Source organism: Calidris pugnax, unplaced genomic scaffold (assembly GCF_001431845.1).
Source record: "Calidris pugnax isolate Ruff unplaced genomic scaffold, ASM143184v1 scaffold81, whole genome shotgun sequence".
NCBI classification, from domain to species: domain Eukaryota; kingdom Metazoa; phylum Chordata; class Aves; order Charadriiformes; family Scolopacidae; genus Calidris; species Calidris pugnax.
In genome coordinates this window covers 6,403,013-6,429,754 of record NW_015090880.1, presented here as the reverse complement: position 1 = coordinate 6,429,754, position 26,742 = coordinate 6,403,013, and the positions used below count along the sequence as shown (strand labels likewise).

The window sequence follows — 26,742 nt, the reverse complement described above, 5'->3', positions numbered from 1 at the left end:
GCATGTCCTCATTCCCAGCCTTTACCTACTCCATCTCCTCATTCTGTGGGCTTCTGGGACACAGAGGTCTCCTGTTATTTGGCTATGCAGCACTTAGGCAGTCTTCACATCTGACTGAGGCTGCTGGGTGCTTTCAGAGCAGAGATAGCTAAACCTGTTCCCCATGTTACCTGTAACTAGCCATTTCTAAAGTTTTTTTTGTCACCAAAGGCTTCTAACATAACAAGAACTCTCAAAGAGATTCTCAAGGTGCAAGGTTAGAATCTTGTCCATAAACAAACTGGTTCCTCCTTGTTCGTGCTCCAGCTTTGCAGCCAGGACTAATATAAAGCAAAGTCAAGTTTTCTAATCTTCCAGAGTATAAAACACCCAGCAATCAGAGGCTTATTAGCAGATAATGATTTACTTTCTACCCACCAGCTATTTGCAAAGATCATCCACTCTCCCTGTCTGAAGTACCATCAGGGTTTCTCCATAAGTCTACTCCATTTATCATTAGGGGGATTTACACTGTAAACAGGACAGCTGCATTACTGAGTCTAATTATACCCTGAGAAGACAAAGCACCGTGTGCCCACACATTGCACTGGAATTAGAAGTCCAGGTAGAACAGAGGAGAGGCTTTTAATTAAACAATGTCAGTTACCTTTCACAGAAAGCCTACGATTTAATTTAAACGCACACACAGGAAGAACAGTAGGTCAAGCACCTTCCCCATCTTGTGAACTTCAGGCCTAGTGACTGCCAAACATGACACAATCATTTCTGCCCACCTGCCTCACATTTCTGTTTAAAAGTACTTCATCCTTCCTTTTTTTTTTTTTTTTTTTTTTTTCTTTTGTAGAATTAGGGATCCAGAACAAGGCCAAATTTTTAACTCACTATCTTCCAGGATAAACAAGGTAGATCCTCACCTCAAATCCTCTTGCACGCTGTGTAACAAGTCATTTACAAGGCTGCAGCTCTATGATCTTGTCCTTTTGCTCCTGATAAAGGGAGATGAGCCCTCCTCCCGGATGGGATGCTTCCCGTGTGGCTGAAGATGGTATTGGAAAGGGCTGGGGCATGCTGGGCTTTGCTGATGTAACGGGTTCTCTGCAATTTTCATTCAGATCTGGTTGGCTGGGAGCTGGCAGAGCGCCTCAGATAACGCCTCCCAACTCAGATGAGGGCTATCTCTTCTCTGTCTTTTTTTTTTTTTTTTTTTTTTGGCTTTCTTTGCTTTAATTAGGAGTAAGGAAAAGGTTGTAGTGACTTCATAGCGTGTCAGATTTAATCTGCATAAGACCCCATCACATGTTGGGGGGGTGTGTGGCAGGAGTTTTTAATAAAGGATTACAGCATGCACCTGCTGTGGCTGAAATATTGTGAGCTTTTTCTAAGCTCTGGGACCTGCATTGGGTCAGGTTTGACTTGAACATTTATTACTTATCAACCTTTGGCATTGGGATGGAGTCTGAAGCAGGGTGATGATGCCAGCTGATTTAAATTGCCAAAAAAGTGATCAGGTTGTTTGCACGAAATCAGATAAGTGTTTGTCTTAATGGCTGGTTCAAAGATGGGCAGAATTCCTTTGCCCCAGACAACATATTTTTTTGTTCCCAGATGTCATCGGATAATGACTTTTATGCCAACAAGTTAATTGCAAAAGCAAAGCAATGCAAAAATATACTGAACTATGGTCGTGTATTTTCTACAATTGCTTCAAATTTAATGTAATGAACAGTGTTGTGAAGGAAGATTGCTGGTGCCATGGAAAATAAATGCTGTTTCCAAGAGTAACCATCACCCAGCCAAATGATTTGCAAATTCTTCCCTTTGCTTGCACCTCTCATATTGCTCATTGTTTACTCCTTTCACAGGATGTGGGAAATGGGGTCAACTGCTTTCTCCACCTGATGGAGTTCACCCCTAAGGTCTCCATTGCAAAAGGTTGTGATTTGGTGTAGGCATGGGAAGGACACCCTGACTCCAACCACCTGAAGCAGCTCCACATTGTGCAGGCAGATTCAGAATTATTGGGGCAGATGGAGACAGAGAAGCACCTGCACACTCTCCTAAGAAGTCTGAGAAGTCTCCTGCTCACATTTCTGTTCCATTTTCATAGAATCATAGAATTGTCTAGATTAGAAGGAACCTTTCAGACCATGGAATCCAACTATCAACCTAACACTGACAAAATCACCACTAAAATATGTCCCTCAGCACCAGGTCTACCAGTCCTTTAAATACCTCCAGGGATGGTGATTCCACCACTTCCCTGGGCAGCCTGTTCCGATGTTTGATAAACCTCTCAGTGAATAATTTTTTCCTACTATTCTATTTAAACCTTCCCTGGTTCAAATTAAGGCCATTTCCTCTTGTCCTATTGCCTGTGACTTGGGAGAAGAGACCAACCCCCACCTCCCTACAATCTCCTGTGGGTTTTTTTCTGGTTTTAAGATCTTTTCAACTAAGAACAGCTCACCACAGGCTATTACTGGCATGTGCAGCTACACAGCCTGGTTCAGCAGCTCTTATGAACACCAAGCAGCAGCCAGCAAAAGAGCAATCAGACCATTTCACCTGAGTATCTTCAGCAGCAGAGCTGGACCTTGTATCAGTCCAAGTCTGTCTAGGAAACAACAGCCTTTGGAATGTTAGATGTCTCCTTTTGAATAAATCACTTGTCAGTTCATTGCTCACAGCTGCCAGCATGTACCAGGCTATTTACTGCATCCAAGCCATTTCCATTCTAATGGACACAATAGAAGAGAAAGACATACTGAAAATACACAGAGCACTGACAAGTGTTAATAGGGCTGCTATCCTACTTTAAAGCAATTCTATTAACACATTATACTGCAGCTGAGGGTAATTATTTCCAAGGGAAATGTTTTTTGCGACCATGACCCATGGTAGGCTCTCATAATGGTGATTAAATTCACATGTGACTAATATACATAAGACATTAACTGAAGTTTGAGGATTTATTAAGATTTGCAGAGATGTTTGCAGAGCCACAGAAGACAGTCTCCTCAGGTTGCAGAAACAAAAAAACAAAGTAAGAAAAGTTCATATTGGCCTATAAAGCTAAATAAATGAATTTCAGATTTTCAGTAATATGTCTTAAAGTAACACCTCTGCAAATCTAAAATTTTATTTAGTAAAGAAATGAAAAGGGTTCTTCTGCTCATAATATGGAATAAAATATGACATTTTGCCTTCAGTTAACACAACTTCAATCTACCACAGAAGATCAAGCTAATTTAGAAACATGGGGGAGGGGGATAGAAGAAATAAGGAGCATTTAGATTCATAGCTTCTCATCTGGCACTGTCTGTCTCTTCCTTACCACAACCCGATGGCAGCACAACATTGTGCATTCAGTACCTCCCTGCCATGCAAATAAGCAAAGTACTGGTAAATATGGGATACTCCTTATTCCTTTGCAGCAGCCAAATGGCTAAGCCAGTGCTGGAGACCAATTAAAGCCAGTGGCTGATCACTCTGCCATTGGAAAATCTCCACCTCTGTCTCCCTCCTGACACTGGGCTCACCACTAAATGCCAGTCTGCCTGCCTTCAGCACGCCTTTACCACTGAGCCAAATCAGCCCCAATGGGGACTATAAACAGGGCAAACAGGAAAAGTGATAATGCAAGTTATGCTGTGCCACACATGCTGCAGCATTAGAATATAAAAGTCTTTCTAACTTCATAAAAGGATATTCTTTTATGGATATCCTCAGTGACTTGATGTGATCTCTGCAGTCACAGGTAAATGTGAGCACTCTCAGCAAGAGAACAGCTTCAGGACGGCTATGCTGGGTAAATATGGCATCTGGTTGCAGCTGTGGACTTGTTGGCAAACCTGAGGCCCATCCTTTATGGGAAACCATACTGCAGGACCTGTCTGTAAGAACTAAATACTGTTATGAAGAGCTTCCCCCAGCTGCACAATACTGTAAACATTCTTGAAGAGCAAAATATGCTATTTTAAATGGAAAAATGGCTTTTTATATGCTATTTTAAAAGGAAAATCCTGTCCATGCAACAGTAGTGCAGGAGGCTTTAATGAGTATCTCTCCATTGCCTTTTGAATGTGGCATTTATACACAGTTTGGATATAAGAAAGGGAAGGGAAAGGATAACGGAAGTGAGGAAAATTTGGATCTACTTAGTGGGTGGAATAAGTATAGATGCAGCTTTTATCACCCAGCCAAGTTTTCCCTGTAATGCCCCACAGTAGCTGCACACAGTCAATATTTTTTAGACAAGTTGGCAAAGCTTCTTCCATCTTATGTTACCTACTTGCTACCCAGCAGACAGGGCTGTAGGCAGGTGGGCTACAGGAATCCACACCAGGCAAGCACTATGGTCTGGCTTCTCCCCTGGCCCTGTGCCTCGGGGACAGAATGGGAACAGCCTGGGCTTCTTAGTCCTCACTGTCATAAGCAATAAAGCAGAGAGGGATGCAACAGCTTTCAGACATTGATTGAAAACCTTTGGGCTCCATCATTCATGCAGAATTTCTATTGATGAACATGCACACTAGGATATTCACTGCATGTAAAACACTATCTGCGTTTATTCAACCATTTTGTCATTCTTTGTATGTGACACAGTCTGCAACTCGTCTCAAACAAAACCTCCATTGCAGGACTCTGATTAAGAGCAGAATCAAATCCAGCATTTCTCTCAACCAGGTGACCCTCTCTCCCAGTCTCCTGCTTGGCCATTCCCTGAAATCAACGGAGACCTGATCCCCATGATATAGATCAGGACAAATATGGACTTGACGGAAAAAAAAAAAATATAAAGGATTGACTTTTTTATTCATCAAATATTGATTTTTCCTAGATTTGAGGATATAACGAATGAGAGCCCAGAAAGTACTGTGCTGTGGGAGAAAAAGTTAAGAAAGGAAATAATGTAGTTTATAATTTCAGAGGCTACTTATTTATTTATATAGCTACTGATCAAGCAGGGAGAACACTCCAATAATGTCTTTCCTTCATTAAAAAACCCTGTTGAATCTCCAAAGCAATCCTTGAATTTACACTCTCTGAAAGTAAAAAAAAATACTGCTGGACAGTACAGAAAATGTTCCGGCCTCAGTTTCAGGGTTTGTCTGACAGAACATAATTCTATATATCTATGGATCACCAGATCAATGACCCAGGAACATAACTCTGTTGAAATATTCTTGACATGGTGAACATTAATGGCTTGAAATAGGTCTATAGGGTCTAACCCATCAATGCACCTGCAGCAATTCAGCAGACTGTAGCATCTCTAAAATTGCCATCAGTCCATTAAACCACAGGCCTACAAATGTACATCTCTCTAAAGGAGGAGCAAAGCCTTATTTGATTTGACAGACTGAAATAGCCTCATCAGAACTATTAACTAAATATCTTCAAAGGTGCTTATGGGGGCTTTAGATTGTATTGAAAACCCCACCACTTTTACATGCCATGACTACAGAACTCCAAAGGGATACTTGAATGAATAAACCAAGATTTCATTCATGAAATCATGTCAAAACAACAGATCACAGCCTCCTCACACAGCCCAGCCATCCATCACAATTCATGAACTTTTCCCAAAAGGAAGGTGTCCAAAAGGGACTAAACTTGTCCCATCATTGCTCAATGTCAGAGCCTTGCTTTGATGTGGTCAACAGCTGGTTTTGATGTGGCCAAGCCTTTGTCCTGAGCCAAGAGGAAAGACCAACAGCTATGGTCTTCCGTTTTCCCCCAGTTCAAGCCCATCAATTTCTGCAGCTTCTCCTGTGCCCCTTGCTCTTCCAAACACTTCTGTCTTCTCTCCTCTGCCCTTGCCCATGTGTGATGTTCCCATCAATGGAGCAGTGGGGCAAAGCCTGGAAGGCAAAACCTTGGGAAAGGAGGATTTACCAGACTCGTGAGTAGCCAATGTGCCAAACTCACCTTGGTGTGCTGGGGGCTACAGAAGTTGTTCTACGAAGACATCAGCCTCAACAGTCAGTCACTTGCCCCCTGCTGATTCCCAGATCTCCATTCCTCATCATTGCTTGCCATAAAAGGAGCTCAGGATGAAGGACTTTATGAAGGTCTTTATGACCTTCCTGGAAGACAACCTGTTGCGTTAAGGAAGATAAACCTGGTGGGTGAGTAAATGGAGAAAGAGCAAGGGCACAAGGGAGCAAAGACACAACAAGGACAATCAGAGGTATACCCAGCCCACATTTTGAGGGTATCTCTGCAAAAATATTTTCAGATATTTGGATAGAACCTTTCTAAAATAGAAGCTCAAATATTGATACATTCATCATAAATATATTGTACCACAAACAGAGGTCTGTGAGCAGAATCCTGAAAGATATTACAAAGAGCTCAAAAAATTGCCTCTTGCATAAACTCCAGCAGTCCAGATCTGGTTTGTTGCTAGGCTTAATTTTCAATCATGGGATGGGGGGGAGCAGAGAGAGAGGAAAAAAAAAAAAGGTTTTGCTAAAAGAATGCAAGTATCTGCGTGCTTCACAAAAAAGAAAGTTCCTTTTTTGACATGATTACCGCAATCTAATTAAAAACTATGCTTGTCACATCTTGTAAAATTAACTGTCTTCTCACAGGGCAAGTGCTATCATTTGGAGAGGTCACGATAAATTACTTATAAACTACAACAACAACAAAAAAAAAATACTTCCTGCTCTAAGTACCAAACTCTTTACAAACCTAATTAAAGAGCAAAAATCAGCATCCTGAAGTGGCTCTGAGATGCTTCCCATTTGCAGAATAGAAGTCTGTGTGTTTAAGGCAGCAAACTCAACACATTTGGGAAAGAGATGGGAAGTACAAAATGAATAATATAAAAGATGAGAGACGGGATTTTATGCAAATGCATTATGAATATCAATATACTCCAACACTAGAACTGTGAGTGCATCATTATTGTGGAAACTGGGGGATTAGCTTTGTTGTCATTCAATGCAAAAAATCAATGCTTAGTATCCTTTTCTCATGATACTGTTACAATTCATAAATTATTAACTGGAGTCTTTTGTAAAAAGTTCCTGTTTACAAGGTTACTCTGTAAGTTAAAATGTTTGTTTCCCCTCAGATCTCTACTGTAAAGCATCTGTGGGTAGATTTACATGATGAAGTTGATAGATTTGTATTTTGACAGTACATCTGTCATCTTCGCTTCATGTGTCAAGAGGTCAGGTGTGCACTTGGTGTTATCAGGTGGCTCATTAGTGTCCTGTGGGATATACTGCCTTGTCTGCTTTACTCTAAGTGACAAAAAAAATGTTCCTTTTAGCCCTTGCTGAAAGAATTCACATCTCCTTTGCAACTGTTTCTATTTTCCTACTGTCAGAAGATTGGAAACGAGCTGGTAGCGCACATACAGAGAAAATGTCTAGGGACCCAGCACCATGCGGAGAGACACTGCAATTCCTTCACACACACCCCTGCCAATCTGGGCTGCTAAGGGTGTGGAGTACCCCCATGGCCTCTTCTTTACAGGACCCGAAATACATACTTAGACACTCAGCACAATCACATTACAACTTGCACAGTCTCTATCAAATAAATGTGCATTAACCACTGCCAGCAAACCATCGTCTCGCTGCTAATCACTGCTAGACACTTACGCTCTCTATAGGGGTAGGGTCTCAACCACAGGCTGCAAAAGCCATGGTCTAAAGTAGAATGAAGAAGTTTTCCAATTACTTTTCAGAAAATTGTGTAAAAGTTTCTGAAAGTAGCAGTACCGTTTCCGTGCTCTTCCTGCAATATTCCTGGCGGATTCACTAACACCTCCTGCTGTCTGCGGGCACATCTTCAAAAGACAGACCAGAGAACATCATTGTGCATTCATCCGGACCCGAGTGAACTCATCAGCTCCAGCAGTTTCATATGAATCCAAGTGACAGCAGAGTTTAGTCCTGCAAATACCAGTGCTGTTTTACAAAGCACCTATTTTATTTTGTTGGGACTTAGAGTAATGCATTTTACATTGATTTTACCACTGTAGTAGATTACTTTGTGGACCACTTAATTTAAAGGGTAAGCAAACAGCTGACAGTTTTGCTTGCAAATCACTTGTTCTAGTGAATTTTAAGTAACGGGCGTATTTGTTGAAAAATGTGATAAAGAAAAAATTATTGTGTTTCTGTAAACTGGAAAATCATTCAATGCATGAGCTTGGGTGGATCCACATACTTCTATGCAGCAGACAAAAAGATTCTGTACCCAATTTTTTGTTATCTTTTAGGCTACTTTTCTACTTTTGCAATGTTCCTTGTTTCTTTCTTACGGTGACTGATGGATGGCATTGTAGATGCTCCTTTAAGGTGTATGCAAATTATTTTTCCATTTATTGTGGCTCTCTGCGGTCTCAGGCATATGATAGCTACAAGTCAATTGTCCTTGAAAAGTCTATTGAATAACCCTTTCTATAATTAAAATGGAGTATGTTGAGGAGTATCTTACCAAGGTTACCTTGTTACTCTTCAGGCTCCCTGTAGAGACCACTTGTGGAATTGGATGAACCATGTCCCTCTTAGCTTTCTTTTCATGTCTGAACCAAACTTTCCCTCTACTCAGAAGACTCAGCAAGAAGCTTCCTGACTGGAAGGCATTTCTGTGAAAAAACTCCCTGATGATTCAAATAAAAAAAAAATAATAATAAAAAAAAATAGTATATGAAGAAAGTGCATCCACCCACGAACTTGAATTACAGAGAGCACAAATAAGAGCCATGAGTGGGATTACTAAATCTTCACCCAGTGCATACATTAAGGAGCAGAAGGCATATTGGATTCCTACAATTTATACTTTTTTGTGTAAATGCCCTTCACAATCTGTGCGATCTTGTGTCAGTGTAGATTGTCATGAAGCGAAACACAGCTCCGGTGAGTGGACAAAACATTTGTGTTCCTATTCCTCTGCTGAGAAGTCTTCAGTGACTAAACATCAAGATCTAAATCGAAAGAGTCAGTTGTGCAAAATTTCACTTACAAAGATAAAACCCTTTTATACCCTAAATGAAGAAGCCACTGCTAATGCTGGATCACCCAATGTCCCTAGACAACCACTACTTTGCAGGTACAATCTAGGTTATGGCAGATAACTTAAATCAAAGAGTTAGTATATCTTTAAAAGCTACTACTGTCCCCCAGCTGCAGCCTTCATAGTAGTTGAAGCTACCTCACTTCATACCTCCACAAACATGTGTGATACCTGCATTTCAGCTAAAGATCAGGATCTTGTTAGTATGCGCTGCTTAATCACTTGTGATCTGACCCTGCCCTTAGATACCTTCCAAAACGAAAAACTTACACCAGCTAGAAGGGATTTATAAATCTCAGAACTTCAGTCGCAGAAAGGCGTACAAAGACTGCATACTCAATGTTCTTTCTTCCGTGTATGGCATGGGCAAGAAGAATTAAGCCAGAGTTGACTTTCCACTCGGCCTCCCTCACATCTGCACCTTTCAGAAGTCATCACACTGCAAAGGACCAGTGAGACATATTCACTTCCAGGGTCCATCCTGAGCTGGTAAAATGCTGTTGCATTTGCCAGGCTTGAGCTTCCAAGTTAAGTGTAGCCTGTAGTGATTTTTCTGGCAAAATTTCATTGACTATCATTTTGTATAAATGACCGTAAGGAAGAAACTTTTTATCTATGCCACCACAACCACTCTTCAAGTGCACGTAATTTCTGTTAGTATTAATGGGGTCGTCACACACACGCGCAAAGCAGGATAGAATGGCCCCTGAAGTGTTCTAACCGCAATATTAATTTCTCCTGGTGGATGACTTTGTCATCATAACAATAATAAGGCTACAGTACTTTATAAAATGCAAAAGGTCTCTTGAAGGTTGGTACAGGCTGTTATTCTAATTGATTACCTTTGTGAATTTTTATCTAAATAAGAAAAATCTGGTAACTAAGACATACACATACAAGGTTCTAGACTTTAAAGTTCAAGCTGAAAACACTGCCTAGGCACTTTTTTTCTTTTAAAAAGAGTAACTGTTTAACAAGCAAAAGACACAAAGAAAATCGCAAGAGATGTGCTGCTTATTTTTCAAGGAAAAGTCATCATTTGGAAAAAAACTCCACCTTTTATCTTTGTCTAGATAATCCTGTTTTTGCAAAGGGGATCTAGTTGCTCAACTAAACACTACAGTAACTGAGGTAGAAAAAAGTACATACTCTACATCTACAGGTGTAGGAGTCTCATTTCCATGCAGTGAGAATCTCTGCAACCATAACCTTCAAAAACACATCCTCATGAGCTCAACATAACCAGTATATTCCAAATTCCAAGGTGAGCATTTCCACAATGCAGAGCTTGGGACACTCTGCTGCTCCTTTAAATGACATTACCACAGTTTAGAGCCATTTATTTATCCTAAACAGTTAAAAGTTTCTTACAGGATCATCTATATTTCAATAGATACTGAAGCATCTATAGTTATGACAGAACTCTTAACTGTTGAGTCTGCAAGCAAATTGTTAGTCTTTAAAGGCATTTTCTATTATTGTCAGTTTTTTATGAAGTAACTCTTGAGAAAATTTACAGCAAATGTAAAAATTTTATTCATTCTTTTTAGGTAAAAATTCTAACACAAATCCTTGAAGGTAACAGACAGGGGTAAATGGAAAACAGAATAAAATCTGTCATGGATTTAACAGTTGTAGGATACAAGAGAAACCTTGCAGGGATTTTCATTAAGATAATTTATTTTCTAGATAAAGAAAATTCCATTAATCTAGTTTATATATCAATGCATTTATTTTGATACCACAGATATTTCCTTATCTAATTGGAGAAGATAAGGACACTGGTAAGGAACTGGCTAAAGAGTGAACAATGGTACTTTCTCTTCAAAATAAGATAGGCTGGAGTTCCTCACCAGTCAGCCTGGGTGGTGTTTGACCATGGCCTTGCAAAGAGGCACAGGAAAACCTCAGCACAGGGAACAGGCAGCCCCTCATGACCTCAGCCTGGGAGAGTAACGGTGGGTGACATTCAGCAGCACAAACTTCAAGGCCATTCTCTGAAGCGGAATTGGTAAGAATACACACTATCAGCAAGGAGGTGTGAGCTGAGAAGAGCAAGCCTAGAATATCAGTCAAACACTCACTGAGTGGGACTTGCTGGTGTGTGATGTAGCTATGAAAAAGGCAAAAGCAACATAGGCTGTAGAAAGTAGAGTATTTGCAGCAGAGATGGGGAAATGCAAATGACACTAGAAAACTGGCAATGGCAGATGTCAAATAAAGTGCATAATTCTGGCAATCCTCGACCAAAATTAAATTGCAAGGGATGCAAAGAGAGCTACAAAAATAGGCAGAGAAAAAAGAAGGGAGATGAAGAGGCCATGGTTATTTTATGCCTACTGAAATGTCACCTGGGTGAATGAAAACACATCAGGGTCATCCTAATGAGGATAGAAAAGAGCAAAGTTAAGAAGTAAGATACAGGTATAATCAGGACGTGGATCAGTTCAGCTTGGATATTAGAATAATACCTCATCAGAGGAGCGTCTGTGACAATCTTTGTTAGAAATTGAATGGCAAAACATTGCCACTTTAAGACAAAGAGGATTACTTTCTGAACCAGACTGCAGGAGGCAATGCCTGCCCAAACAAAAGCCTGGACATGATGACGCACCTGTTTTAGTCTCATAGAAGCTTCACAGTGGGATGCAAACTGAGGTTTCTAAGAGATTGTGAGTATGCTGCTTGCAAAACCTGCTCTTCTAGAACTAGTAGATAAACATAAACTAAAAGATTTACATAGAGAACACACCAAGAATCTGGGACGCTGATCTCTTGTACTAACAGAGCTGCTGGCAAAGACTTTAATTTTGCTATCACTCAGCAGAAGGGCTACACTGGTGTCAGATGCCAGACAACAGCATTAGAAGAAACAGCAATCCTCCAAAAAGAGACAGGCATATATTACAGCATTTGTGCAATGAGTCAGAAAAAGCTGTAAATCAACCCAAGATCCTCCAGAACGAAGCTGCTTTAGGAATATATAATCTCTGTCATGGGCTGAGGATCTAGGAAGGCAAGTCATTCATTTGGGGTGTATTTCATAATCTCATGCTATCAAACTTATAGGATCTAGGAAGGCAAGTCATTCATTTGGGCTATTAAACTTACGTTGTATTTTCCCCCTTCCTCAGTGGCAGCAAAAACACCTTCCAGGTTGCTATTGCAAGGCATGTAACCTACTGTACACCAAAGGGGTAAGTATGTTATGTGCCTTGAACAGGAAAGACTTTAATTAGACATAAATTTTAGTTACATTTTCAGTTTCCCCAGAAATCCAGTGTATGACCACGGGAAAGTAACTTAATTTCTTTGTATTTATCTTGAAAAAAGAGAAAAATAATAACTGTTCTCTAAAACTCGTTTGTCCATTTAGAACATCCCAGCAATGATTTTTACTATGCCTTCGAGGAGCACTTACCAAAATAAATAAGTAAATAAATAAATACCAGTTACGAGTCAACATTGTAAAAATAGTAAATGAAAATTATTTCACTGATGGTATCATTGAATACATACACACAGAAACAGTAGGAATAATAAAGGTAATTTTAAATTTAATCAGGAAATTGAAACAATGGAAAAATATTAGGAATATAGAGCTCATTAGAGCAAGCAGAGTCTACTGCCTCTTCAGCTGTCCAAGCACAGAGCAGAAAATCTCTTGTTTACTTATCACCGAGTACAATGACCACTATGATCCCAGCTGTAATCAAATACATAATTGATAGTGAACTAAACCAGAGAAATCAAAACCAAAAAAATGCAGGGCCAGATCTTCCCACCACTGACTTCAATGGAACTACCTGGCTGAATACTCTCACTCACTCCAGCAAATCAAAAGCTAACAATTATTACTCTAAAGAGCTTCACACTGCTGATGCTCTTTCCCATAAACTAGAAAGCTTGTGCACAATGACCTAAATTAGTAGAATACACTCATTTTATTTTTTTGGCTTTTCTGTCTATATAAAAATTAGATATACACTGTTACCTTACTATTTACATAAAGCATAACAATGAATTCAGTTGCTGGGTCGGCAGCAGTTCATCTGCATGACAGCCATCTGCATCCTTGCATTTTAGTCTGTTTCAATGCAGCTTAAGTCACAAAATGATGTAACAGGGAACAGACTGGCTACAGCTTCACCTCTACTTGCTGTTCTATTTATGAAGACTGATGACAAAAAACTGTAACAGGCAAATAAGAAAAACAGTATGAAATGCATCTACAATAATATGGAACAATTATGTGTCACAAAATGTAACTACTTGGAAATTCAGTCTGTCAAAGAACTGGACATTTAATTATTATAATCATTCTAAACAAGAACTAATTGAAAGTGAAGATTCACTTTTATCTAGAATTTTGCTTATGAATTTTAAGTATGTTACCTATTAGTATATAACCAAAGCTATGAAAATCCAAACAAATTACCCTCCTTCCAGTAAGCTTTCCTTATGCATGCTCTCCTTTTTTTGTGGAATCTGAATGAATATTTCTAGCTAATGGCTAAATTCTTTTCCATATCTAGATTCAAAGAGGCAAGGAATACGTATACATTGCTATTCCCCTAGAGAATGGATTTATTTTAGGACAAGAAAAACTATGTCTATTTTCAAATTTTTTCTCTTCCTCATGCTTTCCTGCCACCACTTATGAATGTAAAAGTTAAACTACCCAGAACTATCTAAGAAAATAAATCTAACTGCACAGATATAATCAAAGTTTGCCCTACAATAATTGCTACTGATTTGTAAGTTCCATCTTTTCACCATCATACAACCTTGATAGTTACTAAATCACCGTTGAAAATACACCAAGACATAATTTACTACACTGTCCTGTCAACTCACTTAGCATTGGGATCAGCTTTGTATTTTTATATTGTACTGTATGTGAGAAGTACCTCAGACCAATCCATAGAACCATAGAATCTTTTAGGTTGGAAAAGACCTTTAAGATCATCCATATCAGTTCTAACAGAAGCGTTTTCTTTCTTTGACCCCCTAGGTTACATTCATGATCTAAACTCCTTTAAAACAATTTTACATATCTTAGTGTTGTTAAGAAAGTCTTATCCTTGATGCACCACAGAAGTTCAGGTGTGCTCTTCCACGAATTTCTGCCACGTATCAGATTCTTGGGAATCCAGGGTGCATTTCAGGTAGAACCAAATCTCCTTGTTTTTTCTTGTGAAATTAAAATGTACCATTCTGTATATCCAGGTATAAATCCAGGTTCAGGAACTGCAGCCACAATTGAAAGGAGAAGTAGTGTCCTTTTTGCTGACTAATTTTGCAAGTTCAAAGAATTAAGTCAATGGCATTGTCACAGAAAAGGGTCTCTGTGTAACAGCCAAGCAACGTGTCTTTGTTCTGGTAGTGACCCACAGGTTTATTCTTTGCTACCGTGTTACCTATAAAAGAAGAGGAAAGAGTTACCCACACAGAATTGATCCAATAAGGATGACAGTATGTGCTTTGTTGTTGCAAAGTAACTGTACCCATGAATACATCAGGAACAAACTTGCCCCAGCCATACCTACATACCTTGCTCAGAAACAGACTCTATATGCAAATGTTAATTATACTGTTATTCAATGGTATAAGGGAGATTTGAAGATTTAAAAAATGGCCATTTACTATGAAATTTGCCACCGTCACCTCATGGAAATCTCCTGCTTTTTTTTTGCTTAGCATCATTTCCAACACCAATGCCTACAGCACGTGCGTGGCTCACATCCCAAAGGGCCATTCTCACAAAGTCCTACTCATTCCCAGTGGTCCATTTTACAGAAGAGAACTGGGGATCAGGCAGAACACGGTCTGCAGAGGGCATCAATTGTTCTTGTAGAAGAAGCCACCTTCAGATAGCACTTCTCCCATGGGACCCCATGGTCTCTTCCCCTTACACCATATGCACATTCAACCAGGGATGTGTGTGCAAGCATAAATACACACACACACACAGAGCACTGTGCAAACCCAGTGGGTTTGGTTTTCCAGTGAGGAGGGGCTCTGTCAGATCTCCCATCCTGGAAATGGATGCAAATAGGCAGCCTGCAAGGAGGAAAGCTTTGTCAGCTCTAGTCTGTAGTGTCAGACGTGTTACAAAACTAAACAGACACTCCACATAGAGAAGTTTTTATTTCCTTCCCTGAGGTAACTGATGTACGATACAAGCTCTTCAGCTTTTCATGTTTTAACTGTCCCACTCAGCTTTTAACTATTCACTGCAATGCTGAGTAGCATCAGGAGTCTCCTGTGCTTCATATACTTCAAGTTACTCTAATATTTTAACAAAATGAAAAGGCACTGGACTTAAAATTGATTAAATGGCATTTCCTCTTTCAGTGTATAATTAATCCATGTAAGTCATTGCCCCAACTAGCACTGATCCAAGGGTCTTAAAAAGCTTTAAAAATTGATTAGAAATTTAAATGGTAATGAGATCATCTTTACTACATAACATCGAAAAAAATTAATATAGAATGGATTTCAACTCTTGTGGTTTAGACATAAGCCAACTATTAAGTTGGAAGAATTTCATGTATGTGTACATTTTCTATAATTGTTCACAGGGGTTTTGCTGTGTCTTTCTGATTTAAGTATCCCAGCACTGAGAGACACAGGCTGCTGTGTGGTTTGGACTACCAGTCTGGCAGTTCATACAGTCCTCTTTGTGTAAAGTTTTAGTAATGCGCTTCATACACACCGTGTTGATTGAGCTGAATTTGGACAACCCTTTGGTTCATTTTTAAAATAATTAAAAAAAGTTATATCATACTTTCCTTTTCCCCGTAACAAGGGAAATTTTCTTTCCATTGTATTTTCCTTCCAGTTCAATATTGCCTGTGCCACAAGTTTTTGTTCAGAATCTGGAATTACTATTGCTCATTATATTTGTGCAACAACTCTATCCTGGTAGACAGAGAAAACTACCCACAAGACAGGCAAAATGCCTAGAGGAAATATGGATGCCAGGACAGATTCTGTAGCACAGCTTTTGCTGTCTAGTGAGCATACATGGAAGATTGTCATTCAGGGTTTCCTTAAGGTACAGTAGATAGAAAGTAGTACTCATGGGCACAGTCATGCTGTGAGATCACCCATTTTTCCCCACCTGATTTTGGAGAATCCTAAACTTGGCTTGGATGCATGCCTGCAGCCGGGCACAATGAATCCCACCCACAAAACCTTGGACAAATCATGTCCTTTCTTACTTGGACTAATAAAAGATTACAAACTTTGTCACTTCAGACTAATTCGCAAAAGGTACACTACTAAAAGCTAACTACAGGAGTACAACAGCTTGGCTATATTATGACAAGCCCTCAGCTTTAAGAAATGTCACTATGACTGGGGATATAGCTATGTTAGATCTCAGGCTCCAGAAGTAACTCCACAAGTTACACAGGTAAATGCATGGAAAAAGTATTCACAGGCCAAACTTAAAGTTTTTGAAAAGAATGAAAGTAGTTGTTTCCCTGGAGTATCTACATGTAAATCACATACAGCAAACAAGGGAAGAATTTCTAGCAAAGAGTAATTAAAAAGGGAGATACTGCAACACCTTTTTAAGGGATCTGCCCTTTAAGGAAGTCTGCTTGTTCCCTTTTCGAACAATCACTAGTTACAGGTTATGACTCTCTTGTGTCATTTCAGTGTAATGTTTAACCACTAACTTCGTTATTCACTTTTACATTTATGTTGTTGCAGTACTCCCAGATCCCAATCAGAATCAGAATTTCCCTTTTGCTGTTGCTAACCACATGAACAAGGAAATACAGTCCTACCTTAGCATGGTAGGACATGTAACCTAAAACAACACAGGGCAGTGAAAGGAAAACACCACCATGCAAGGAAACGGAAGAGCTCTCACATCAGGAATACAGTCAGCTGTTTCACAACTAAGCACAAGTGCCTTTCAATTAAATACCCCTCAAAGACATCTCCTATGGTGATAAAAATCAATGCAAAATGCATCACTCCTCATACCAGCAAAGCAGAGGAAGAGTTTAATGAAACAACATTTGCACTCATATTGCTACACTCTGCCCTCTGTTAGACCCACACAAACTCACTGGAGTTGATGAATTCGCACGGGTCTAATTGCAGGCAGGATGATTTGTCCAACTCCAGCTTTATAAAGACATCCCTGTACTCATCATAATGCATTACCATACATTGTGTAGTTTGCTGGGTGCAATATTTGTCATGGATAATAAAATAAACGATCCGTGCCAAATTTGCCCTTCTATTAGTAAACTCCCACTGACTCAGGCTGCCTCTTTTCACTGTTTAAGAGCAAGAGCCATGAACACAGACCATATGATTCAAGTGATCAGTTGACCTCAATGAACTTAAGGCAACTGTTCATAGGAAGGAAGAGACAGCTGCAGGAACAAAAGCCTGTGGTCATCAATGCCAACATAAAATTCTTCCTTCATCCCTATCCCCATCTTCATCCCTATTTATTGAAAGCATCAGGTGTCTTTAACCCTGGCTTATTCTTTTCCAATAAGGTCCTTTGGGGATAAACTGCCAGCTCTCTTCTGCTATGGCCAGAGATGAACTGGCCATAGCATAAAACTCCAACCTTGCCAGACTCACCCTTCAGTGTGACGAGTACAGTGTGAGTACAACTATACTCTTTATTTACATAGGAGTAGTTAAACATCAGTGCCTGTGAAAAAAATTAGAGGCTGAGTGTGATCTATACCTTTCGATACCTGACTGCCAGGTACCTAATACTGATTCTAGAGGGTACAGGTTAACATTGGGGTATAGTATCCACTACAGGAGAAGTGCTGGATCTAGGCACACCATAGACTACATCTTTGGCATTTGATAAATGACACTGATTTCCAACAATTACTCTGATCTTGAAAACAGGAATAGGGTTTTCCAAACTGGTTGGTTTGGTCAGATTTTTCCAGCAAGCTTGCAACCGTGCAGTGTCTGTAGCTGGGCTTTAGATCACCGACACCACACCACAGCTGCCCAAACTATCTCATTTTCTCTCTTTCATCCAGAATTTAGTAGAGTTTTCGCTCCTTAGAACAGTCATTATTAAACAACATTTGGTGTCAGTATTTGCTCAGACTGCAACCTAATCAACAACATTAATTCTCAACTAGAAGAGGCTGTAAAGGGAAAAGCTAAGCATATGTCTTTCCTTGCTACTGCCTGCTAAAGACTCATGTTTTATGATATATTTAGATATGCAGTTTGCTATGAGTTATTGAACTTCAATGCACTGAACTCATTTTAGGTTGCTAAGCAGACAGAGGACATGATATTTTCTCTCTGCTGGCCATTAATTAAGAAATAGGATAGCATAGAAAAATGTGTGGTTTTTTTAAAACAGGCAGTCTACAGGATGGCCTGTAATTAGAGATGATCTGAACAAGCCTGATTTCCAGTGGTGCTCACTGTCCCACAGTTCCCACTGATGTCAGTGCAGATTCTCAACAACTCTCAAGACAGGCTACTTCTTCCAAAAGCTAAAAGGGCTTTCCAATAGTGCAGGAATATAACTTTAGGTGACAGTGGTAAAGACCTTGAATCCATGTAGTCAGTCTGCAAACTGAAGAATTGATCCTGGAGCATGACTAACCCTCTAGCACTGGTCACAACTGAATGGTTTCTTTGCTCGCTAAAGAATGAAGCAGGGCCTTCTTCAGTTTGATTCCAGCACGCAATAACTTAACGAGGCTGGCAGTGAAGGGACAGTTCTGGTCCAACATTTCCCTTTCTGAGACCAATTGCATTAAACATCACTTTCCAAAACACCAAGGAGTCCAGCACTGGTGCTCACACCCGCAGGTGCAATGCAATAAGCAAGTGCTATCAGCAGATTGCCACCTTTAAATATAGGTGATCTCTGTACTTGCCTTTGTGGTTTTGACTTTATTTCCACTGCTGCAAGACCAACCTGAATAGTCTGGTAGTACTTTACAGTCCTCTCCATCCAAACAGGGGTTCATATGACACCACCACTTCTGTAGGACAATGGAAGCTAGAAGAAGAAACAGGAAAGAGAAACAGAATATAATCTCTTTTCTTATTACTGTTGGTTTTATTAGGAAGGTTGCCTGTGAAACATTCAATTGTTTGATTTCAAAAGGTAGAACCAACAGTTACTGATTTGTTACCTAATCATATTGACTGTGTTTGAGCTAAAAAATGTGGCTAAAACACTTCAGCACACAAAAGGGTAAATGCCATATGCAAATGGTGAAGACACGTAAGCACCGCCACAGACTGACTCCAACATTGGAACTGACCTCTGGAAGTGCCTTTCCATCTCCACTGATTACAAAGATGACTTGTCTCTGTCATTTACGTGCTTCAGTCAAGTACCTGCTATAAGGTGGAATGAAACTAAGGCTTCTTGTTTAACCCGGATACGCATATGTGAGACTGGATGAAGAAATGCCAGTTTCTCCCTTCACTGGGTGAGAAAATAGAATTGCACAGAGATGTAAGCACGTGAGCTCTGTCAGCAACGACTGCAGATAAGAATGTGGAAACCACCTGAAAGCATTAGATTATTAACTAAAAATTGACTTGCAGCTACACTGCCAGTTTTGCAGTATGTTTTGGAAGACTACAGTAGTACACCTTAAATCTGCAAACTTATTAATTTTCTACCCTTAAGCCAATTTTCATTAATAAGACCATGCTTGTTATTTTTGCACATGTAGTCATGACTTTATAATACTGCTGTTAACAACACATATAATTTCCCACAAATACCTGCGTGCATTTCTCAGTTTTGCATTGTTCATGGGATTCATTAAATCCCAGAAAATTATTATGAAATATATCAGTTCACAATCTTACATAATCTAAGGTGGATTTCAAAATAAAATATGGCTTAAAGCACTGATTTAGTTAGCTTGCATTATGCCACTATGTGCACAAAATATCAAATTGATGCTTTAAAAGATACCGCATCCAAGAGATGAAAAAAAATAATGGAGTCTGCTTCTTTTAAAGCACTTTTTTTCCTATTAATTTCAAGGTAGATTCATATTTCTGCAATGTTCAAATTTGGATGACAAGCAGGCAAGATGATATCAGGATATTGCTGAAATGTACATTCAATTACTTCTGTTTTGTACTTTCACTTTAAGCCTACATGAAAAGCACTATGAAACATATACTTCTGGAATACCAGTTTGGCTCTTACAAACTATTCTTTCAATCTCATAGAATTACAAAATAAATGCATGGTTCCTTTCACCAATCACTTGGATCTTGGATCATTTGTTCAACTTCAGACCTTGAAAACCACCTCTCACTCACCTGCCTCCTGCAGGTACTTGGAATCCCTTGTGGACAGCTACTCTAACAACTCCTAAGATCCAACAATTTTCATACTGTTTTGGGTTCAAGATGTTTTGAAACCACAGAAAACACACCAAACATGACAGTTTTTATTTATCTATACAACCTGCATCAACCTGCTCCTAACACCCGATTAAAGAATAAAAGGATGAGTTGACTGGCCAAAAGGGCAGCACAGGAGTGGGTTCACACAGCATTATTGAGCAATTGTGCCCATGCAAATTCCTGGTCCATGTGGAGCCCGTGAACTGAAGACAGTGAAACTGGCCCACCATCTCCAGCAGTACCATCTTCCATTAAAACAAGCACAGACGTGAATGGGAAGCATTGCTGAGTAAATAACTCAAACAAGATCCACAAGCTCTTCAATAGACTGCATAACTCACCTTCTATTCACCTCTTCTTTAGACACTTTCATGGAAAGTGACTCCTACCCTCCTGTTGACTGATTTCTATTCTGTGCAGATACCTCTCCTCAGAGTAATGGCAACACTTTGAAATACTTAATACAGATCTCATTCCATTAGCTTTCAGCAAATCCCCAATTCTTTGCTGTAGCAAACCACTAATTCTTACATCCATTCTATGTCCAATTTCTTTGTAGTTGTAATGTCCACTCTGCTGATCTATATGTCCTAACTGGCTGTAGCTGTTTGTGTCAAACACACCCCTGAGATTAGTCTGTTAAAATTCCCCATCACAGCCTTAACCTTATCCTCATAGCTAAAGTTCTTTAACTATTATTGTCGCTTTAACTGTGCAACTAACTGGAGGATATAAGGGTTTTTTCTTCAGATTGAGGGACTCCTGGAGAGGTTTCAACAGATGACTTTTCTACGAAAGGAGAGCAGCTATGTCACTCTCATACACAACCACCCACACGAAGGGACACTGCTTCAGTTGGACATTAGCCAGCTGACTTGCTGGAAATCAGCCAGAAACCAGCCAGAAACCCTGCCAGAAATAAACCTTCTGCTGACATCGCTCCCTAGATAATGTGACTCCATGGAAACAATAGTTTCATAGAGAACAAAGCCAAAAGGTGTCAAAACATCATCTCATCTTGTCTCATGCAATTCGCTATGTTGTGTCCCCAGTTGTGTTTGGCTACACAGTGTCTTCCAAGGCAATCTGGAACAGGCAAAGAAAGAAACTTCTCCCATTATCATTTTTTTCTGAAAGTTAAACAATCTCAGCATGAAACACAAAGCCTTACTTTTCTTCTTCTTCCCACCTCTTCCATTATGCTTTCTTCTCCTGCATTACAGCACTTATTACTAATCATCATTTTCTCCCCATGAAGGTATTGAACGTGCTGCAATCAAGTAACTTTTCAATCTTCTGCCTGATAAACTGAGCTGATTGAACTTCTTCAGTTTCACGCCACAATGCATTTGTCTTTATTAGTACAGTAATTTCAAACAGGTTCAACTTCCTCCGAGTAGCACTATGCCATATGACTGCCTTGGGCTTGTCATTAATTACTCCTTTGCCCCACTGGATGAAACCCATACATTCTTTTGTCAGGAGAGATTCTATATTTGCTTTCAGGTCACTGCTAAAAATGTTGCAGAGTGTGAGGTGCAGAGCAAAGCACTGTGAAATCCCAGTAGGTATTTGCCATTTGACTCCCTTTTCCTACTGATGGCTCTGTGGAGAGATGTGTGTTTGAGCTATGGTAGGTAACCGACACTGAGCAGCGCACACAGTGGCATATGGTTCAAAATTAAATAGCTTAGAGAAAAATGAGACTTAAATCCTCAAATGTACTTCATAACCAAATCTTTAGTTGAATAAATTATACATTGTCTTCCAAGGAAACTTGGAAAACCCGGGTTTACACACATACCAGAAACTACCTGTATTACTTTTGAAAACTCCTCTGGAAATGGCATCAGTAGTGTCTGGCAAAACTCTTTTCAGAAAATCACATACACTCTTGTGATCTGTTCTCCAGGAATTCCTTGCTAATTGGCTATCATATCAGCTTCTCGGTTATTCACACAGGATTGAGATCAGCCTCAATTGCCCCTAAGTATCTAGACCATGCTACCTACCCTCTCAAATCAGTATAATACTAGTGATCTTCTAGAATACCTCAAGTATTCTGAAATACATTTTGGATTTCAATAGCTGACCAGAGATCCATTAGCCACCTTATTAGGACTCTAAACTACCCAGGACCAGAATTAAAAAACAAAATTAAAAAAAATTTATCCCAGTAGATGTTGTTTAGCACTTCTTCAGTTAACAATGAGTTATAAAGTACCTAACTCATCCTGTTACTTCCCAAAAGGAGAACTGTGACACAGCACTAAGAATGTCAGTGTTTCAGGCATTATGGGCCAATATTTCTTTTTAAGGATTTCTGTGTGTTCTATTTGAACAAGCAAATTCATATTGTCTTTAGTCTAGACAAATACGGATGTCTTTCCTACTCCACTGGATTAAGCTTTATTCCATATAAATTTTCAGTACGCTATTCGTTCTACTGTATATTTCCCTTTTTTCTTTGAATACTGACACAGCATTAGCATCCTTTTGAATTTTCAAGTATTCTGAAATCCATTCAAACACAGTGGGAGGGAAATCTTCTCAGCCTATTTCTTCTTTTATCTGTTTCTTATGTATTGATTTTTTGTTTTCTGGTTTCTATATGCTCTCTTCCCTTCAGTGTGGAATCCATACGGGCTTTCAGCCAAAATCGTCCTTTTGTTTTTTTCATTGTGGCTCTTTGGCCCTACAGAAAATTTTTTAACAATTCTTTATTCCCATTCACATTTTTTCCAATCTGAGTGTTTACTCCTCATGCATTCTAGGACTAATAGAATTGCCTTGGTGGAAGATGATTTGGCTAGTGATGATTTACTTAGAAGCATTTAATGCACTTGGCAGAGATAGCTACTCTACAGACAAAAGTTATTAATGTTTTATCTTCTTGGCACGAGCTGTTAGAGAAGCTGGAGGTACTTATTCAAGGATGTTTATTTCCGTAAAGAAAATGGATATAAACAAAATCTCATGACTACTCTAAATTTAATTTAGTCATCGACAGAAGAATGGTTTGACCTCCACTAAACAAAAATATTCTATAGCTACAATCCAGTAGTATAGCTAAAACTCAAGGCAGGGTATACAGGCTGTGTGGTATGTCCTCTATGCGTATTTAAATTTCCTTCATATGCTCTGCTTTTTTCTGAGCTGAGTGGATCCATTTATCCACAGCAACAGTTCTCAAACTATCAGATGGGCCTGTGCTTGGAAGCTCAAATAACCCCCGGAAAATGAGGTGTGCACGTGTACAGAACTAGCCTTGCTTTTTTTTTTTTGGCAACGCTTGTCAGTAGCTTTCACAAGTTAAAACACAGAAATGACAGTTTCTTGTTGGATGCATTCAAAATGCAATTATCTAGGTAACTTTTATCATGGGCTAGGGATTAAAACTACTCCAACCCAAAGAGTTCTTGCCCTGTACTCCCACCTAGACTATGACGAGTAATTTCATTGTCTTTTTAAAATGCTGGGAAGATCTTAATCTATAACAAACATTGATTTTTCACCTTCATATTCTTCTTTTTAAATGAAGTACTTTGGCTTCTCCTACTGCCAATATTTAAAGTTTCTGAGATGAAAGACACTGTAGAAATGCAAAGCACTCCATAAATGTCAGTTAGGCCCCACAACATAGTATTACTGCACAACATGGAAATGGACTCATTTGTAGCAATCAAGGCACTTAAGACTTTCACCTTCTGTATTTGCAAGATTTAACTAGCTTTTACTTTCCTTTCTGCACCACTTCAACACCTTTTCTTGGAACTCACCTGGATATCTATCATTTCTTCTGTAACACTAAAGTACTTATTTTCCTCATTAACACATACCATGAGAAAAAAAGTCACTTCTACATGTAGGTGTGTGCCTGAATGCAATTATGCAACCAACCATTCTGCCTTGACTCACACAGGGGGCCTTCCTGAAATTTCGGTCGCTGTGAATATTGGCACACATATTCTCTACCTCTTTGAGGAGGGCTTAAGCCTTAACATATAACACTGCTCCAATAAACTGCTGCTTTAAATCTGACCTTGTATAAAATTCTTTAGCATCTGTCAACCTATTTCAAAATGTAAATATCCAGCTGGCCTATGACTGTATCCTAAAAAACATGATGATGGGCTTTATAAGCCTATTTCATGGCCTATCTATACAAAGGGGCACAACGCCCAATAGTCATTGACAAGGGACTCTGATGAACTAGGCTCTACCCCCACCCAAATTAACAAACAAGCTGTCACTGAAACCCACTGGAATCAAGTCAGGAAACCCATATGTTGCAAGACTGAAAAAACTAAGGATAAGTACCCAACTAAATTAAAAACCTGCAAAATACTAAACCCAGATGTATACATTTAAAATGAGAAAGGCTTATATTAACTTGGTTACAATTTAATCCAAAAAGGTTATAGCAGAAAGCTGCCCAAATGTCAAGTTTGAGTCCAGAACAGAATGTAAGTACAGTTTACCTAGACTTTTCTAAAGTCCCAGACCTCAGCAGTCTTCCATATTCTGTGATAATCTAGTTCTTGCAATACTTTTAATTTCTTATGGGGCATCTACAATCTATGACCAGTGATATGCCTGCCTGGCCTAAGGGAAAGCTAGAATCAACACTTTGTTTCCTGGGTTGCCAACACCAAAAGAGAAATCAGACCTTCATTTAAATAGAGCAAGAAGCATCAGAGTTCTGTAAAATTATCATGCAGATCTCAACAAAATTAATTGCAATTATTTATTTATATAACCCTCGATTTTTTTTGGTCAAGAAAGGAAAACATAATTTCATTCCAATAGCTTTATAAAGGCTGCTACGCTACATAGAACATGAAATACGATCCCATTTAGTCTGCTCCAATGGTCTTTTTGGTGCTGCTCAAGAAAAGCTGAAACACAAACCCTGGAAAGTTCACAGGCAATGTCAACATAAGAGACTGATGGCATCCTACTTAATATCATTTTCCAGCATTAGTTGCAGAGTTATTTTCCTTTTGAGTGCATGTAGAAGCAGCTAAAACCCAAAGAGAATGTATTTTCTAAATCCAAATAGAACATACTTAAACATATCTGCTATAAAAACTACTAAGCAGTAAGCTACTTTCTTCCAAGAATTCCAATAAGTAAGAGCATCTCTGTATATATATCTGAAAATTGCGTACTCTGACACAAGACTTTCTGGACATATACTCATGAACGTGAACTATGTGTTCTTATTTTGTCCAAATACAGTTTAGTACATACATAATTTGTGGGCAGACAGTCACTGGAACTGCCTCCCCAGGGAAGTGCTCACGGTACCAAGCCTCTCAGAGATCAAGGGGTGTCTCCACAGCACTCCTAGTCAGAGACCAGGTCTCAAAATCAGATGTCCCAGCACTATCTGCATGACCAGTCTTAGGGCTGCATTTATTACCCAGTGACTTTTTATCCAAGCTGTTAAGTCTAAAGACAACTGTAAGGGTTAAATTCATAAGCTTGAATTTCTTGGCTTATGCTGTTTTCAGACTAGTTTTAAAGAAGAATTCTTGTGTGAAAAAATTAAAAAGTTTTATTGGCACAGACATGAAATGGACAAGCACATATATTAAGAGGATTAATTACACCCAGATTTATGCACAGACTCATTATCATCAATGCACAGAGATGTTTCCAAAATTAACAAAAGGAAGGATTATGCTTTTGAGGCAGTGGGAAGTCAAACAATCAAGGAGACTAAACTTTCAAACAATCTTAATGAGCCATGAGTGAGCGGGAGACTGCTTACCTTCCACGCACGAGGGCTGAGCCCTTGTCGTCCCAGCCACCTGCCCCGGGAAGCAGGAGCACTTGACTGTTTGCGATCGTTCTTCAATCCTGTTCTTATTGCAGCACCGATGCACGGCCACAACTTCACAGGTCCCTTGCTTGACTTGGTGCTGGCCTGATAATCGCAGAGATAAGCGATGGGGAGCAAAACAAAACATCAGTATGTAAAGAAAAAGGCACTTTGTAGAATCCTACAAGATACTAAAATGCAAAGGCCAATTTAAATCCCAAGAAGACGAAGACGCAAAGCATCTTGTAGGATTTGGCTTATTCCCCAAGTTTATCCTATTCTTATTAATAAAGATTAGGTCATCATAACAAGTCAATTTTTCAATCTATGTTCTCTGGCCCTTACAAAGCCACAGGGAGAAAAAGAGATTGGAGTAGTCAATTAGATGGAGTAGACAAGAAGATACGGGGAGAGCACACTCCTCGGAAGGGACCTCAGAGATCATCGAGTCCATCGAGTTCTTATTAATAAAG

At 39.4% G+C, this 26,742-nt stretch overlaps 1 protein-coding gene across 2 annotated transcripts in view; it reads right to left on the bottom strand.

The window, feature by feature from the left end:
- Positions 1-12,608: 12,608 nt before the first annotated feature.
- The window catches only part of FAM19A4 (family with sequence similarity 19 (chemokine (C-C motif)-like), member A4), an 85,485-nt gene continuing 71,351 nt past the window's right edge, over positions 12,609-26,742 (bottom strand). For both annotated transcript variants that reach the window (XM_014946700.1, XM_014946698.1), the window contains exons 4-6: positions 26,219-26,374; positions 18,939-19,063; positions 12,609-14,459 (exon numbers count right to left, since the gene is read on the bottom strand). In XM_014946700.1, coding sequence (XP_014802186.1) covers positions 14,448-14,459; positions 18,939-19,063; positions 26,219-26,374 — 293 coding nt within the window. In that variant the 3' untranslated portion in view covers positions 12,609-14,447. The remainder of the gene's footprint in view (positions 14,460-18,938; positions 19,064-26,218; positions 26,375-26,742) is intronic.